Below are 18,430 nucleotides of genomic sequence, written 5' to 3'. Positions count from 1 at the left end.
GCCAAGCTCACGGTGCCCAAACTGTGCCTGCAAAAATCCATGGAGCCACACTGATATTTGAAGGAAGGTGCTCAGCTGAACAGGAAGAAGTATGGACTAGTTTGCTCATAAAGCTTTCTGCAGCTGCTTATGCACAGAGTCGTAGAATGGTTTTCGTTGGAAGGCACCTTAAAGATCATCAAGGTCTAATCCCTCTGCCACGGGCAGGGACATCTTCCACTAGATCAGGTTGCTCAGAACCCCATCCAGCCTGGTCTTGAACTACTCCAGGAATGGGGCACCCACAGCTTGTCTGGACAACCTGTACTAGTGTCTGATCACTCTTCATTGTAAAGAATTTCTTCCTAATATCTAATCTAAATTTCCCTTTTTTATCTTAAGGTGATTTGCCCTTGTGAAAAATCCCTCTCTAGCCTTCTTGTAAGCCCCTTTGATGTACTGGAAGGCTGAATTCTGGATCAGTATTCCTGATGCTGCTTGTTTTCAGCAATTAAGACAGTTAAGGTCTGTATGGAAGAATGTCTAATGGCTGGCCTAAAATTATTGCTTAATACCAGAAAACTAAATTACACTTTACAACAGATTACCTGTAATATTTTCATTTTGGTAAATTGACAAAAATAAGACCACAGCTTATTTGGAAGGAAAACAGAAAGCTCTGGAGAGGCACTTAATCTGTTGTGTTTCTGCTCCCCAGAAATTTATCAAAGATGTTGTCAGGCTAACTTCTCTTCATTCACACAGATACGGAAAATTGCACTTCCAAGAGCAATGTTTTACTGAGTAATGTTTTTTTCCCAAGAGGAGCTGTGCTTAAAAGGTGCTGTGGAGCTGAGTCCTGTCTCTTCTCTTCTCCCAAATTAACTAATTTGGGGAGGGAGTGTGGACATGGCCTGCATCCTGGGTCTCTTTCAACACTCTCCAGGACAACCAGTTCTTGGTGACAAGAATCACCAGTGCTGCTGATTTCCTTTTGTCGTTTAAGTGAGATACAGGACACCTTTGCTGCCACCATCTCCCGCTGTCACTCCAGCAGCCCTACAAAGGGAAACAGATTCCTTGCATGCTAACCACAGAATTCCCTGAGCCCTCTTTCATCCTTTTTTATTTTCACCTACCAGGAAGGTTTCTGACAGATAGCAAAGGGGAGCTGAGCTCTTTGCTGATGGAAGGATGAGATAAACTTTCCAGGAGCTGCTTGACTCTCAAAGCACAGACCAGTTGTTGATCACAAGAAAAAAAAACCTAAGGGCTGTGTTTGGCTGTTACTGTTTCCAAAGAGGCTTTTATTTTCTCCAATTATTCTGGATTATGAGGAAAATACAAAGGAGAAGGAAACAGTCTTAACTGCTCTAGCTGGCTTAGCAGGTCAAGGACAATGGCTCCTGACACGCCCAGTCACAGGATATTGTACAGTCCCACTGATGTAACAGCCTAAATGACCTCAACAGAAATAAGAAAGAGCCATTTCTCATGACTCTGAAGGTCTGTAAGACAATGATGGTCAGGGGCAAAGAGGGAGGAGATTGATACAAAAGGAATAACCTTTGTTTGTCATATGGCATATTAGATCTCTACAGCTTCCAGTTTGAACAAGGAAAATTTCAGTCTCAGAAATGTCACTGAATTAAAGAGCAGTTCAGGCAACTCTTTGTCAGACTGTATTAATTACTTTGAAGAGAATGGTGAGCAGTGAGCTCAGGGTCCAAAGAGATTACTGCAGTGCTGGAGTTGCTCTTAAATATCAGAGAGCCAGTGCAGCTTCTTTTGTGAATTGTGCCCTGGCTGAAGTAGAACACTCTGGCAAGCAGCTCCCCCAGCTAATTAATTGCAAGTAGAACTGTTGGATGCAGAGGTCATAGATAATCTCTAAATTGCCCTGTCTTTGTAATCTTTGGCTTGACTGAAATAGCTCATCAGAGCAGTGTGATTACGTCCTGCAGAAGGAGAGACACTGATGGCAGAGGTGGCCATTGCAGCCTGTCTCCCTGATGAGGCAGGACTGCTCCCTGGGGTGTAAGTCTCCTAATGCTTTGTTTACTCTAAATTTAAACTTTCCAAGTCATGGGGCTTCCATCATTGCCACTAAGACCCTGCTTGACAGTGTAATGGTTTGCTCTCAATGATTTTTTTCCACTTTGTGTTTTAAACTTTCCCTTTCTTTAATCCCATGACTTTTGGTTATGCATCCTTTTGTATTTCTTCTGCTTAGACCTCCTCTCCCTTTGAAGTTGACCCTGCGTACAGATTAAGTTTCCTACTGTTTGGAAATGTAGGTAATGTTAATTAGGTGATATTTGTAATGCAGCTTTTATTGTCTCCTTCTGTTTGGTGAACACGTTTTCGCTCTGTGGTGATCTCTGGGCTCTTTCAAAGCCCTGCCAGAGGAGCTGTGATAAATCCTGTGGCCATGCTTTAGCATCCCAGCCCACGGCTGCCTGCCCTACTGCCCTGGCTGGCATTCACTACACTCACAGCAGAGCTGGTGAGAGGGAATGCTCACCCAGTTTTCAGCTCTTTATTTCACAGTCCGGTGTGTTAATGTGAGTCACCAAACGTGTGGTCATAGTTCCCTCCTGCTGACACTGCTGTGAGCATTGCAAGGTCCATGGCAGCGTAATAAGGGATAGCTACTACAGTGCTAAAATGTGCCACAGATCGAGGATCAGGATTCAGGGCCTTTGATCTCTTCTCTTCAAGTGATGCACAGACTGAATGCAGGTAGTTTGGGCAAAGCTGAACTACTTTCTAGTGGAGAAGGTTGGGAAGATTGTTTGATGATGCCATAGGCAGGTAACCTGTACCTCATCAACATGGACTTCACTTCCTCATGTAATCTGTTCTTCCCTGTTGCTGATGCTTGGAAAATCTTCTTGTTTCATGGACTTCAGTAATTTGTGTGAATAAAGATGCATACTCAGTCTTCAGATAATAGGAAATAATTGTAAATAATTGTGTAAAAAATTGTAAATAATTTTGCAACTTTAAAGCTCTAATTTTATAGTATGTTTTAAAGTATTGCCAGTGTTCAAGGGTATAAAAAGTAGTACAGAAATTCAAATGAAAGGTGAAGCTATTGTGAATACATAACGCTGGGAGGAGAAATCATGCTGCCTCATTTGCTATATTTACTTCTTCCCATTGCAAAACCCATGGAGGTGCACCACTATAAGTGTTGGTGTAACTCCACCATAATGGCCATGCCTGGACTGAGTTTGACCTAAAAATGCTTAAAATTACTGGTGTCTTCTTGCATAAAGTTCTTAGTACGAATTCTGCCCATCATTATTTGACTGCACACAGCTCTGATCCATTCATGCAGTTTGTTCTCTGAGTTACTCTCCTCAGCTACAGACAATTTGGGCAATTATTTAGTAGGGTTCCTCTGTGTAATTTCATGCATGACTGACATGCCCTGCAGTCATCCTTATGCTGCTTTGATGATGGAGGCTGTACAGAGAGCAGCCCTGTGGCAAAATCCTGGTTCCCATTGAGTTTCACCATTGGCTTTTATGGGTCCAAAGTTTCACCCTAAGTGTATTAAATCTATGAACTGCTACAAATGACCAAGAACTGAGATAAGTTTAATTGCCTTGGGTGTTAAGCTTAGTTGTGGTTTATTTTAGGCATGCAGGGGAAGTGCTTCTTGAAGAGTGATTTGAAGAGACGGACTAGAAACAAGCACACCCTTGGGAATGGCTGAGTATGGCCTTGCAGAGCTCCCATCCAGTTCCATAATGGCTGTTATCTAATGAGCACAAGCAATTACTTAGCTAATGAGCACAACAAAATGAGCAGGAGAAATGTGTTTCATCTACAGTGGCCGCTAGGAAGACGTGGTTTTGAGCTTGAGGCTGCCCTTGCTTTAAGACCTGGGTCATTGCAGTGAGATTAATCCAGGGCATAAATCACAGGGGTTAGATTAGTGTTTGTTTTACTTGATTTCACATTTCTTGTTCTCTTATCTCCTCTAAATCTTGCAGCTTCTTAACTCAGTCATGAACCAGAGAATGGAATGGGTTTAAACAGCCACAACTTTCCTCCTGAGCATTGGCTGTCAGCCCTCAGGCCTGATTTACCACTGGAACGCAATTATAAAATGGCACAATGCAATTAATGTGTCTTCCCTCCCCTTTCATGGCAGACAGGAATTCCTCCTCCACCTCCTTCAGCTGGAGTGATTTTTATAATAAAATCTAATCCAACCTGACTTTATTTGGCATTAGTCAGAGGACAAGTGGACTTGGTGACATAAGGAGCTGATGGTACGTCCTGGTCAGGGATAGTTTTATGTATCTACTGTTATACTTGTGCAAGTTCAGATTGTTTGTGGACCTCTTTTTGTTTGTTTTTGTGACTGTGTTTTCCTGCCTTTTACAGCTGACAGTGACAACAGCCAGAACAACAAGGCAAATGTAGAATGAATTCCCCACATTTTTCCAGCCATTAAGCACAACTCCCTTACTACCAAGTGAACTCACAGCCCTCCTGGTGTCAGTCTAGCTGATCATTTCCAGATACTTCAGAAATAATATCTGACATCTGCCAGAGCTCTGATACTGCCTAAAAGTATGATTTTTGAGAGTAAGACCAGAAAGCCAAGGTCTTGGCTTGTAAGGGCCCCTGTAAACACCAGAGCCACTGGATCTGTAGGGAACTCCACCTTTGGGGTATCATCTGGTCATGCATGTTCTGCATAGTCACTGTGTTACACAGCATTTAAGAAGATGCTGGTATACAGCACATACTGATGAAAGCAGTGGGGGAGAACATTTCTGTGCATGGATGGATAGGTAAAAATTACATGTGCAAACTTTTAAGTTAACATTAGGGCTGGTATAACAACTTTGTACTTTATTTTTAACATGTACAGTCAACCACTGCTAATTTTCTTTGAATTCTTCCTGATGTATTTCACTGAAGATTAAACATATTTTTTGATTTTACTCTCTAGGGGTAAATTCCATGATGCCTAAGACTTTATTCAAACAGTCTGTAGGAGTTCAGAAATTTTAATGATTTTTTTATATTTTCAGGAAAATTGTTGCCCTTTGGGGAAGCCATAATAGAATTACATGACTGAAAAGGAAATACTGATTTCGTTCCCTCCATGAAACTTCTTGAAGTCATGGCAATTATCAAATTAATTTGAAACTGTAGCTAAACACTAAAGCAAATAGTAAAAGGCATATTCAGCCCCACAAACGCTTCACTTTTTTCTATGATCTCACAATGGCTTCGATGACTTTTGCTCCTTAATTTATTTACAACTTCTCCCCAGGGCTTTGTGTTACTTTGCATGTCACAGGAAGTAAACTCAGAAGGTTTTACTTCTATGGAATTCTGAGAGCTGCCAGAAGTTAGAGCAGAGCCAAGGCAAAGTGGCAATACCTGTAGGCCGACCATGTTCATTGTTCTCTGAGGTTGGTGAGTTGTTCCCTTCACTCCTGGTGCTGGGTCCAAGGTCAGATGAACAAGTGCTGCTTAGGTACCTCAGCTGAGGTTTTCAAGAAGGTTTTCTTGTTGGCCTAACTCAGTCTTTGCTGAGACCCAGGGTGGTTTTCCCAGTGATTTTAATAGCATCTGTTACACCATGATGAAGGCTCTCAAAAAGACACACATCTGTCATGAACAGGTTTGTGGACCAAAAACCCAAGTCTGCCACCTTTGAGGGGAGACAGCTTCCCTTATGGGAAAGGTAACATTTGGGGTTCTGCTTCTTTCCCTCTGCTTCATAGTCTTAGTTCTAGTTGGGTGTAAACACAGCCATGGCTGTCCAGTACCAGAAAATCCCTTCAGCTCCACAATGATTTGGAGAGGATTTCTCTCCATAGGTATAGCACAGAGTTTTTCCAGTTGTTTTTTGCCTTTTGATGAAAAGAATTATCTGTGCTAGATACTTGCTTAAATTCCTTTGCAACTCATTGGATTTTACATTAAATCAAATTTCACATGCTGAGTAAGCAGCCAACCCTTATGAGCCTGGAGGAAAGAATATGCTGTTTCTATGCATTTTAACGTGACGGTCAAGTTGGGGCTATCGCTCCCAGGCACCTCCTTCAGTGTTCACCTTTTAGCCTTTCCATCCTAAACCCTCTCTTTTTAAATGAGATGCCTGCATCTTATTACTGTTGTGAGTGGAAAACAACAGCATATGTGCTCTGCCCGTTGGAAAAGGCCTGGATTGTTTTGGTTTGAACTTTAAAATAAAGGTCATTCTTGAGGCAGGCACGAATTCTTGCATATGTCAGCCCAAAAGGTGAAAGCTTTAGGAAGTTATGAGCAACCGCAAATGAGGCAGTTTCAGATTGCATTTGAAACTAGAACAGCTGTTGTTCAGAGCATGACATTCAGAGTTATAATGCTAAAGATTCTGTACATTTCATTCAGGGAGAACTCAAAAATAGAAAGTAGTCACTGAAGCGGAGAGAAAATTGATTTGGGTGGCACACGGTAGAGCAGGAACAGCCTTTATGTTAATGGCACAGGGAGAAGATTGTGGGGAAAGCCCAAATATCAAGGTGGGTGTAAGAAAAATGACTAGGGAGAAGACAAAAGAGACTAGGGGAGTCCAGGGGAAATTCTGAAGAAGGATTTTCCAGTGCCTTCTTGCAAGTGAAAATTAATTGTTTTGGGACTGGAATTCACAGCTCTGTATTGCAGGGACTTAACGAGGCTGGTGGATTACCTCGCTCTGTGGTCTCAAAATGCTCTGACAGGTTCATGTGTGTCAGGGAAACATTATGGTAATTTTAGTGCTTTAGGAGCTCTACAGGAGTACATAAATACCACCTAAGCCATCCAGCTGAATTTAAAACTTAATTACTGCCCCACTTAATAATATTCTCTCCCCCCACCACTGCTTTAAAGGATCATAGGGTTAAAAGAAATCATTAATCTTCCTTAATGAAGCTATTTTCTAGCAGGAGACAGAATGTCTTGCCCCTGTGGATTCTGAGATGGAGTTTTTGTGAGTGTTATGAATAGGGAGAGAGCGCTAAAGCAAAAGCAGAGCAGAAAAGGGGACAGGACCCAAAATGCTGGTGGAGGGAAGACCCTCTGACTTGCAGGCCCTTGCTGAATTTATCTGAAAGGAACATGATATTCAAGGGGGAAGAGGAGTGAACTCTAATAAAAGCTGACAAAGTTGGCTGTGTAACAGTGTTCCTACCACGGCTACTAATTATTGGAATACCAGCAATTTATGTATATATTTATACCAGCTTTTATATAACCAAGACAAGATCTCTCTTGAAATTGTGCATCTCCAGAGAAATCTAAAGCAGAATTGTGGTGGCAGACTTTGGGTCTCTGCTTTTAATTGTCAAGGTGTATCCATGGGGATCTGTTCTTTTTCTGGGGTTGTACTGTCTTACACTATGAATAAATTGCATAAAAATGTTTCAAAATCTCTGTGACCCTCCCATTGCAAATCCCTCCTTTTGCATCTATGCAAAGGAAAGAAAACCTGTTCCTCAAAACAAGCACAGGGTTTAGTCTCCTCCTAATCCATGGTTCCTGTGGTACCCACTACATGGAGCACCACCACCTGTCTCATGCCAGGGGTGGCTGAGAAGGTCAGGATGTCTTTGCCCTTTTCCAGCTTGTCTCTGTTTGATCATCTCTTTGATGAAGATACTGAAATGCTTTTGTTTCTCTGCTTCTTGTGTGTGTCCCTGGCTGCAGAAGATGCTGGATGAGTGCCAGGACAGGCGGAGCTGCCAGTTCCTCGTCAATAGCCGGCTCTTTGGTACAGATCCATGCCCTGGAACTGGCAAGTACCTCATCGTGTGGTACAAGTGCAGACCAAGTAAGTATCTTGCTATCACATCTGTTTGCTCAGTTGAGATAAAAGCATTTTCATACTTTGTACTCACCAGAGAGGCCCTCTAGGACTTCTTGTTTGCTTCCATCTCTATTTTCAATGTAACATAACCCTGTGGTGCAGAGCACTTCCTCTTTCCCCCTCATTCGTTGCCTTGCTGGGATGTTGCTGCTCCATGTCCTCCTTGCCAGCAGCCCAAATTGCAGATTGTTTTTGCAGGTGCCAGCAAAAGCCTTTGCCAATGCTGAGCTCATGTTGTTAGTGGTGGGTGGGCTGCTCCCACTTCCATCTGCAGTCACCCTTCTGTCGCAGTGGGGTAGTGGGACTTGTCCCCTCTCTGCTGGTCCCTCCAGAGGCAGTGGGAGCTCCTTGCATGGGCAAAGACTTCCTTCAGACCTGGGCACCTAAGGCAGGCACTGGTGATGGTGGTGTGACAGGAAGCTGTCCTGCCCACGCCATACCATCAGCCAGCTTTTAATTGCTCCCAGACCAGACTGGGAAATGTTAACCTGTGTTTTGTGTGATCTCATTAGCTGTGTTTAAATTAAATGGGGCTGGTGCCTGGATACTGGGAATGCGGTCATGTATACTGGGAGTGAGCCTAGTGCAGCTTTGGCTTAGGACAACCAACACCCTCTGGGCCAAGTCCTGGCCCCAGCTGGGAAGTTAGCACACCAATCTCCATCAGTGCGTTGGAAGCAGACATGTTTGGAGATGATAAAGTTTGATGCTGGACATACCGTGCCAACTGACGTCAGCTGGAGAACAGGGCCTGTTTCTATCTGAGCACAAGTCTTTGAGGAGCATCTGAGGGAGCTGGGGGTGTTGAGCCTGGAGAAAAGGAGGCTCGAGGGGAACCTTATCACCCTCTACAGCTACCTGAAAGGAGGTTGTAGCGAGGTGGCGATTGGTCTCTTCTTTCAAGTAACAAGTAGCAGGACAAGAGGGAATGACCTCAAGTTGCACCAGGGGAGATTTAGCCTGGTATGAGGAAAAACTTCTTCATTGAAATGGTAGTCAACCATTGGAAAGTCTGCCCTCTTCCACCTTCCTAGGGAAGTGGTGAAATGTAGGGATGTGTTCAAGAAGTCTGTAGATGTGGTGCTTAGTGATGTGGTTTAGTGGTGGACTTGGCAGTGCTGGTTTAATGGTTGGATCTGGTGATTTTGGAGGTCCTTTCCAACCTTAATGATTCTATGATTCTATCCACTAACAGCCTGGAGATGGCGTTTCAGACCAGTCTAACCCGAAGCTTTTTAGATGTCATAACTAACATGGTTCCAGCATCACATCAGCAAAATTTTTTGGGAAGAAACAGGGAAAAAACCCAGATCTGACTTCAAAAAAGGTTTGAAACAAAAGCAGAAACATTCAGACTCTGACAGCAACAGCACAGAAGAAGACTTTTTGCCCCAGCAGGCAGAGACCTGTGCTAATTAAGTGAAGGGATCTGGCAAGATCTGTGAGGAATTCAAATTCAAAGTAGGTAGTGAAGTACCTGCATTTGTTGTGGAATTTTTTTGCAAGTGATTGTAAAATCCTTTGTTGGGTGAGAAAAGCACCTTCACAAGAGGGGTGATTAACAGGGTGTTCTGGCAAGTCCTCCTGAACCTACAGGTTTTGTATCAAAGCTCGCTTGAAAAATCTGACTATTGAGGCTTGTGCTGAACTTCTGAAGGTATTTCAAGACCCATCTGTGCATAAACATTTAGAGCTTGGCATTCTTTACTAATTCCAGATATACTAGAAAAGAAGGAGTTTGTGTATGTGTGTGGTAGGTGATTTTCCTGAAGAAGAGCAGGGAAAGTTTCTTGAAAACATTTCCCCAAGACATTTTTCAGGCAGCTCCAGTTTTGCAGAGTGAAACAGGGTAACCTGACAGAAATTATTTTCTCTTAGTGACTGGGCAAACTTTTAATCAGAACCCAGTGGATTAAAAACAATGTTTGAAATATGTGAGAATTAGCTTTGCATGGAAATACCAGGACATGGTCAGCCTTTCCTTGATAATTCAAAATGTTAATTTTGAGCCTCAAACAGAATCTAGTGCTTTTGTGATTTCAAGCCTTTCCACCTTTCTGTAGGGAGAAGATTAATGAGGGAACTGAGGAATGATGGATCCATAGTATGTAAAATACAGGATCATGAAAGATTTTGATGGGCTTTTTTGCTTATTGACTATTTGAGTATTGTTTATGAACTGTAAATGAATATATAATTAAGAGCTGATCCCCCAAACTGTGGTCCTGTGAATTGTTGACATGCTCCAGAAAGTCTGAGCACACATAATTGTAACCAGAGAGTCCTTGTTGAGAGCTCACTGCCTGGCAGAGGTTTTGATCCATAACTTTAACAAAAGAAAAATGAAATTTTTGGGTTCTGTTTCTGAATTTGTCCTTCTTAACAGCAGATATTACAGAAGCACTTTAATAGGAAGCTATTTAAGGTCTGTGTTGTTCCCTTGGGATACTCATTTCGTTCCATTGCTTATTGAGGGAGCCTGTTGTGACCATGATACTGAAGTAGGTGTTTTGGTTTAACACCTACCTAGGTAGAATTAATTCAATTTTTCTTATATACAGGTATTAGAGACATTTTGGGAAGTGGTCTGCAGGGTTTGGACAGGACACCTTTAACATAAAATAAGGATTCCCAAGCCCTTCCATCATCAGAGTCGTGCTGGAGCCTCAAAAGGCCCCTGAACAGAGGTAGTTATCTCAAAGAAAGACTTTCCTGAAAGAAAGCAAAAGTGAAGTTAGTGGCATTTGCTTGTACCTTTGCTGAAGAATAACGAGATGGTGCAGTCATCCCCTCCAGCCACTGTCACTGCAGTTATGTCTCTCTGACATTACATTGCATTTGAAATCTAGTGGTTTCGATGCTCACTGGCTGCATGGGGTTCATGCACAAGGCAAGGTGCTATTTTGGTTTCTCATGGGCAGAATTTCAAGGAGATGGAGGACAGCAGATCATGCTGAAACTGAAAGACCCAGATTTTTCAAATGGTGGGTCTCTGGAGAGCAGGGCAATGGGATGTCTACTGCACTAATCCCTCCGAGACTGCTTTTGCTGGAAGCAGGGAAAACTCAGGCAGAGGTGTTGTGGTTCACCTCCTCTAGAAAGTAAAAGAAATACTTCAGATATGAGTGTGCTTAACTAGGAACAGTGAGAAATTCAATGGCTTGTGTGTTTTTTGGGAAATCTTATGGTAATCATTGTCCCTTCTGATCCCATAGATCAAGAGATGGATCTGGGATCTAATGGACATTTGTCTTGGATGTACAGAGCTCAGAGATGGGCATGGAAGTGCTTTTAAATGTCAGATGTTTGGCACACCTGTATTCTGTCTGTCTATAAATACATAAATAAATATACTATGTGTGTGCACACTTTTAATTTTAAGGTATAAGATGTTTAAGCAGATCAGAAATCATCAATAAAATGCTCTATTCTGTCTCAATTTGGGATAAGTGAGATTTATTTATAGCTGCTGTGTGAATTGAGCCAAGGCTTAATTTTATTTTTAGTTGGCATGATGGTGTTTGGCCAAAGATTAGACTTGATAATATTGGTGTTTTCCATCCTTAATGGTTCTGATTTATTTTATGTTTCTATAGCATGTGTGTCTCAGTTTCTGATGTCCACCAATCTTTGGGAACATGTTCAAGGGCACAGTACAAGTCTCAGCAGAGCACAGCTGGCAGCTGGTGCTTCTAAACTTGGGAGTGTCTCTGCAAACCATTCTGCTTCCAGCAGCCTCAACACTGAGCCCCCAGAATGACCCCCTCAGGTCAAGGTGGGGATGTGTTGCTGTAGCACTGAAACCTGGAGTTGTTCTCTGCTGGTATAAATGTAGTCTGGCATTTAGCCATTGGCCAGGAATGGTTTCCAGTGGGAAGTCTGGATATGGCCACCCTGTTTTAGAGGCTAAAAAAGTTGTTGAGAATTGTGGTGGGCTGTCTCATGCCACTGAGCCTCAGGGCCAGGGAACAGGCACATTTAATTTATCAGGACTAATGCAGCCTGAGATGCTCACCCAAAGCACACTGAAGTGTAGGATCAATCCCTGAACACATAGAGGATTTCAATCTCCAGGGTATCTTTCAGGATCATTAAAAATTGCACATAAATCCAATTATTTCTCAGGTAACATGCTGATTTGATTTAGACCCATTAAGTGTAATTATGGGATAGGCTATAGGAACAGATAATTAGAGGGGATTGACATACTATTTAATTGGTCTTACATGAATTCCCTCTAACTGAAATCTGGATTCACCAATATTATTCCAACAATTCAGTGTTTGTTCATCCCCCTCACTTCAGAGACAGAGAACCATGTAAGATCGTGTGTTATTGTAAGCTAGGAAATATTTGCTCTGTGTGCCAGACTTTCTGGAGGGGGTGTGTGACATAATCCTGGCTGGAATCAGGACCTGTGGGGCTGCCCAAGTCATGCTGAAGAAATAACTCCACCTCTCTGCATCCCAGCAATACCATTGCAGCTGATTTTACTGGGGCTGGTTGCTGCTCTGAGCTGTTGTACCAGCAAGGATCCATGTGCCCCTGCTCAGCAGCTCTTTGCCCATTGTGGCTTTTTGTTTTGTTTGATTGGTTATTTTTTTATTGGCTTTTCTCTTTGAGAAGTGCCAATGCACCTGAACAAAACGAGGACAGGATTACTTTCCCTTCTCCTCAAAGGGAATATTTGGGATGAGATGTGTTGTCTGTGTGGCCATTTGCTGGCAATGCTGTTGAGAAAGGAGAGGGCTCCTACTCTGTTTATTTGACTTATTTTCTGAGACCCCCACACAGTGTCCTTATCTCATCCTTTGCCTTTGCCATGCTGTTCTAGATGCACTTTTCCCTTCTCAGCTCTGAAGAACCTAAGATGTAGCTTCACATAAATGCTGTAGTGATATTTTCCCTCTTTCCTGTCTGGCAGTTACTCCTTTAGCTTTGGACTTCAAGGACTCTGGGAGGGATAATCTCCATTTGATGTTTTTCTAAAATTATTATTATTTTTATTTAATTTTAAAATGCTGAGTGAAACAACTGGACATGATAAATGGAGGATGATGGGTAGAAACCCACCTGTATTAATCATCCCAGAGATGTAAAAAAAGTGTAATTCTAAACTTTGCTGTTCTCCCTTCTATATTCACAAATGTAAGCCCAAAGCCTTTGAAGTTTGAGTAAGCCTGGATTGTGACCTGGGCTCTGATTGTAGCTCAAATCCCTCTGTAACAATACAGAAACATATTTGGGAAAGGCATATCAAGGCTCTGAGAAATGTGTCTGGAAAGGAAACTTAACGTTTGTTGGCAAAGGGTGAAGTGCCAAAAGTTTGTGAGGGGATAGGAGGAGGAAATGGGGTGATAGAGGTCACTTTGTTCTAGGTTGAAACCTGGAGCTTTGATTTATGGGAAAACTTTCGGGCTGAGAATCAGCCTGGACGTGTGTTTTGAGGAGAACAGGCTTTCACTCTCTTTGCCATAGGTTTAATAGGAATCTAAGAGGTCCAGTTAATTCTTGTGAAAAGTCAAGGACTTTTTCAAACATGGGAATTCTCATCCTGATCTTACTCAGGTAACAGCCCTAAGCAATTTTGATTAAAAAGCAACTGAATTTAAAAGAACTATTAGGAATTAGTTGCAATTAGATCACCTCCTGGTAAAAATGTCATCTTCAAATTTTATGCTATCATACAATGATACAGCTGCTATGCTGTGTCCCAGGAGTGTTTGCCTTTTGGTGAGGATGTCCAGTTTAGGGCAGTTAAATGCCCCCCGACATCCGATCCCGTCAGATCTCGGAAGCTCAGCAGGGTCAGTCCCGGATTAGTACTTGGATGGGAGACCTCCTGGGAAATGCCGGGTGCTGTAGGTTCTAGTCCTGAGGACTTCACTGGCACTGTCCAAGCTCGCTCAGACATGGCAGATGAACCTCAGGACTGAAACGGTGGGGCCAGTTCTGTGCACGCTGAGCCTCACCTAAAATCCACTGTGCAGGCTGGAAGGGCACACCCACGTGTGGACAGCCCTTCCCAAATCTTCGTTCACGAAGCCAAGCCACACACACTTCAGAGCCTGTGCAAACAGCAGAATACCAATACTGATGCCAGAGCTTTTCCATCTATCAAAGAACTGTGAAGTCATACTGTGTGTTGTGATTTCATGTCTCTTGGTGAATTGGTCAGGTCTGCTTGTCAGATTTCAATTGAATTGGCTGGAAAATATGTTTTGGAAGGATCATGTAAGCTTGCAGTGAATGCCTCTTTGTTCACCTTTTAATTTCCCTACAACTCATTCCTTCAGTATTGTATCTTGTGTGGGCTTTGCTGTTGACTTTGCTGAGCTGAGGAATGTACCTTTTCTGTTAAATTCAGTGAACATGGCATGAAAAGCCTCATCTCATCACACATCCTCAAGGCTTTCATTCCCTAGATAGAATCTGCAAATGCTGTGAGCCAGAGCAGAGGACTGTAGAAAGAATAGAGGTTTAGTAGAAATTTCAGACAAGAGCAAAGAAGGACATAAATATATTCCTGGTCCCTTTAACTGGTGATTGATTTTAGTGCTGGTGTAGATTGGTAATTCAGTAGTCATCAACCCTTTCAGAAAAGCATCAATCTCTCTCATCAGACAGGTTTATTGGTGGCAAGAGAAGTTCACTCTATTGTTTGCTGCACTGCTTTTTGGTGGGCCAGGCTTTCCAAAGCAGCACCATGGATTCAGGGATGTTTAATGGGCACATCCTTCTGGCCCAGCCACCGAGGCAACAGAACAAGCCTTTTGCCTCCTGCATTCATCAGCTCCCTCCTGCTTATCGGTATTATTTCAAAACCGTTAAGGTGGTGCAGGGAGTGGAAATTTATAAGGGCAATAAAACCTCGGGCAGCAACCACTGTGGTGATGAAAAGGTGTAAATAAGGGAACGCTGTAAATTACAGAGGACAGATCCATCAGCCCACAGTTGGGGGCAGAGAAACGTTAATGCTAACGATTAATATTGTTTTAAGCCATTGATGCACAGAGGAGCTGTCAAATAGCCCTATCTCTGTAGCACCCTAATCACTCCACTGTCAGGAGCAGGATTAAGAGGAACATGTGACTCCATTGTAGGCAAATGCAAAGATTATTGTCAGTTTAATTATAAATATGGTTATAATATTAATATATTAACTAATGCATCACATAAAATATTATGTTATTAATAATGCAATTAACTAATGTAACACATAAAATATTATTATAGTTTTAATAATGTAGTTGTATCATACTATTATTATCATCATCATCATTATTTCCTGCCCCATCGAGAAGGAATTTTCTACTGGCTTGGGAGAGTTAAAAAAAAAAGAATAAAAAAATTACCACCAAAAAATCCCATTTTTCTTTCAAACTTAATCAGTCAGCCCTGATTGACATAATAAGAAGCCAGTGAAGACCATGGTGTCTCCTATTAGGTAGGTGCAAGTATTCCCTTTACTGGGTCAGGTCTCCAGCACCCAGATGTGAACCACTAAAAAAGACAAATTCTGAAATCTGCCTAAATTACATAAATTCTAGAGCTGTGACTTTTACAGATTCCCTTTGTCCAATGGCATTTGAGTTTCCTGTGGGGTCCGGGAAAAAAAACCCACAAGAGTAAAAATATTCTTTCTTTAAGCCATGAATTTTTAGCGAAGGACAAGGAAGGGATAGACCACAGGCTTTCAGTGATGGCATAGGTGAGTCAATAGCTTTCCCAAAAGGAGCTGGGAGACTTTGCCCTCATGTACTGCAGGAGATCCAGCCCATCCTCAGGCACTGTGGGCACCTGTGATACCTCTCTGTGCTGATGGTGGAGGCTGTGTGGTGGCTGCTGCTTCAGGTGTCAGCAATGACTTCGGCTGCTGACAGAGGCCAAGTGATCTGGGAGTTTTGTAATCAGAAGAGCCAGAGGTGTCCTTGTAGCAATTAACCAGAACACAGGGAAACCAAGTTTTTAAAAATGAAAGCCATAGACCTAAATCTCAACATATTCCTGTGTGACAGAGGTTTGCAAACTCTGAACGACAGATTTCAAGATTGTCTGGTGTACTGGTGAAGAACTGTGACACAGAAAGCATGTCCCAGAAACAATATGCTTGTAGACCAGATTGAGATATTGCAAAGATTGACTTATGTGAAAGTTTGGATCTGTTATATTGACATTTAAACCATGAGTGTAGGACTCACAGAACAGAGAAGTAAATGTATATAATGCTTTTGCAGGGGGTCCTGTGTATGGACTTATTCAAGACAGAAAATATAGATCAGTTGCTCTCCTCAAATAAAAGTTCTTTAGAAAAAGAAAAAAGAAGCAGAGAAGAGAAAATCTTCTCTGGGGTGGAGGCATGGAAATAAACTCTCTCCAATACTGTTCATTTCTTCAATATTTTTTCAGTATCAGTCCTACATTTGGTTTTCAAATTAACTATTCAATTTTTAAATGGCTATCTCCTGATATCTTCAGCTTTTCATAATACTAGTTGTGCATCAAGCTCTTCTCAGTTACAAAGTTATGTTTCTGACTACTTAAAAAGTGTGGGAAGTTGTCACCTACCCATGTCTGAGAACTGGGACTTTTAAAACATCCATGATGACTTTTGGAGGTTTAGTTACTGTATTTCTCCCAGACTCAATTTTTCTGATTCTCAGGCAAAGCCATTGAGGGAATACTGTTTATTAATTACTTAGGACTGTAGTGAACTAGCTTTTAATTTAGTAGGCCTCATTTTCACGTATTGTGTGTTCTATGGATTATATGTAAAAATATCAATCAGATATCCTTTTAATGTTCTTGTGTCAGAATTATTATCACCATTATTTTAACATTTGGAGAAGACTGTTTTAATGATATAAGACTAAATTTTCCCTTTCAGCTAGTTTACACCATCACCGTGATGCAGGAAGGATTTTTGATTTTCACATTTTATAGATTTTAGGAACACAGTAACTGTAGCAAATGTAGATTTAATGTGCTAGTATTTTAGCAGCCTAAGTTCATTGTTTATGTATCCTAACCCTTAGCATATATCAGTAGCTCAAATTCATTTAGTTATTTAGTCTTGTTTCCAAGTTGAGAGCTGAAAGATATCAGAAGGCCTGCAGAACGAAACATAAACACAGGGTAGAGTGACCCAGAAGTCAGAACTGGAAGAACTCCAGGAGCCTTTTGCGTGCTGAAGAAGAGGAGTGATGATGAAGACAGAGGGTCTCGACGACCCCAGACTAAGTTCCTGGGGGGTTGGAACAGGGGTGGAACCAGGGCTGGACCAAGAGATGTGTAAAGTAATGATTGGGTGAACCATACTATAAAAGCCATGGAAACTAGAGCCTGGGGAGCACGTGCACGTCATCATGTATTCCTGTGGGCCTTTGGCCTGATATTAAAGGACCTTTACTTTTTGTCTTATCCCATACTAACGTGGCTCAGAGTCCTGTTTTGTTGGGGTCTCTCTCATGGCATCAACCGGAAGAGCAGAACTAAAGTGCTATGAATAGTGGTGCTAATGAAGTCTTTTTCCTTGTATATTGAAGTAATTTTTAGTGCATCCCTCCCATCTTTTCATTGCAGTAACAAAAGTTTTGGTCACGTTGCCTCCTATGGTGTAAGTAGTCTAGATTTATGTCCATGCTAATCTACCGGGTAGTACATCCATGCAGGTTGACTGGTGGGATGCTGCAATCAGCTTTGGCATTGGCTTGTCTCTCTTATGAAATTGGCTACCAGTTCTTAAAATATGGCTACATTTGTCATCTCAGTATTTCTGCTTGTGCTGGTTTAAAGGTGAACCAGCAGGGGAAATGAACTCACCACAAGAGAGATTATAAGTCAGAGCTAAAATTTAATAATAATATTACAATAACAACACTGACACAAAAGGGAAATTGCTTTCAACTCACAAAAACCCAGCAGTATAACCCAGTGTCCTGGGGCACAAACCCAAGGGGGTTTGTTTGCCCTTGTGCTGAGACCCCTGTGGCTCCTCAAGTCCAGAGCAAAAGGAAATGAAAAACCTGTTGGTGCAGGCGAGGGCTGTGGTCTGGGTGAGAGCAGTGATCTCCTCCTGTCAAGGTCCTGCTGCTCCTCTGGATTCGACAAGAAGTTCTCAAGGTCTTCTTACCCACCACTTATGTACCCCCAGGGAGCACCCAGTCCCTCCCCCTGGGCGGGGACTCACACAATGGGTGATTAACTCTGGGAGCCAGGGGGGTATTGAACTGTTGATGGCCCATTAGCAGCTCCGCCCCCCTCAGGCTGAGTGTGAAGGTGATAATGACTCCCTGGGCAGCTGCTGCTAATGGCCCATTGTCCTTGGGGAATGAATAGAGGGGGTAGAATACACAGCTTTGATCACCCCTACACAGGGTTAGCTGGTCCCTCCTGCTGAACTAGGACACTGCTGAATTTCACTGACCTTTAGTCAGAAGGTTCTCAGGTCCTTGGAAGAAGGACTAATAAGTGGTGAGGAACAGGCTCAGACAACGGAACAACAGTAAGTCACAGCTGCTTCAGAAAATCAGCCCAATTTCATTAATAGAGGTAGGATGAGAATTAAATTTGTCCTGGTCTCCC

At 42.4% G+C, this 18,430-nt stretch overlaps 1 protein-coding gene across 2 annotated transcripts in view; it reads left to right on the top strand.

Annotated features, from left to right (window-relative positions):
• The window catches only part of EVA1A (eva-1 homolog A, regulator of programmed cell death), a 218,605-nt gene that overhangs the window by 69,452 nt on the left and 130,723 nt on the right, over nt 1-18,430 (top strand). Inside the window, exon 3 of one of the 2 annotated variants that reach the window (XM_071547773.1) lies at nt 7,687-7,810. In XM_071547773.1, coding sequence (XP_071403874.1) covers nt 7,687-7,810 — 124 coding nt within the window. Of the gene's footprint in view, nt 1-7,686; nt 7,811-18,430 lie in introns of those variants that run through there. The other variant, XM_071547774.1, reaches the window with a different exon arrangement.

The sequence above is a fragment of the Pithys albifrons genome, chromosome 2 (assembly GCF_047495875.1).
Source record: "Pithys albifrons albifrons isolate INPA30051 chromosome 2, PitAlb_v1, whole genome shotgun sequence".
Classification (NCBI taxonomy): Eukaryota; Metazoa; Chordata; class Aves; order Passeriformes; family Thamnophilidae; genus Pithys; species Pithys albifrons.
Note: the sequence above shows the minus strand (reverse complement) of the source record. Positions and strands in the feature narration are given on the sequence as shown.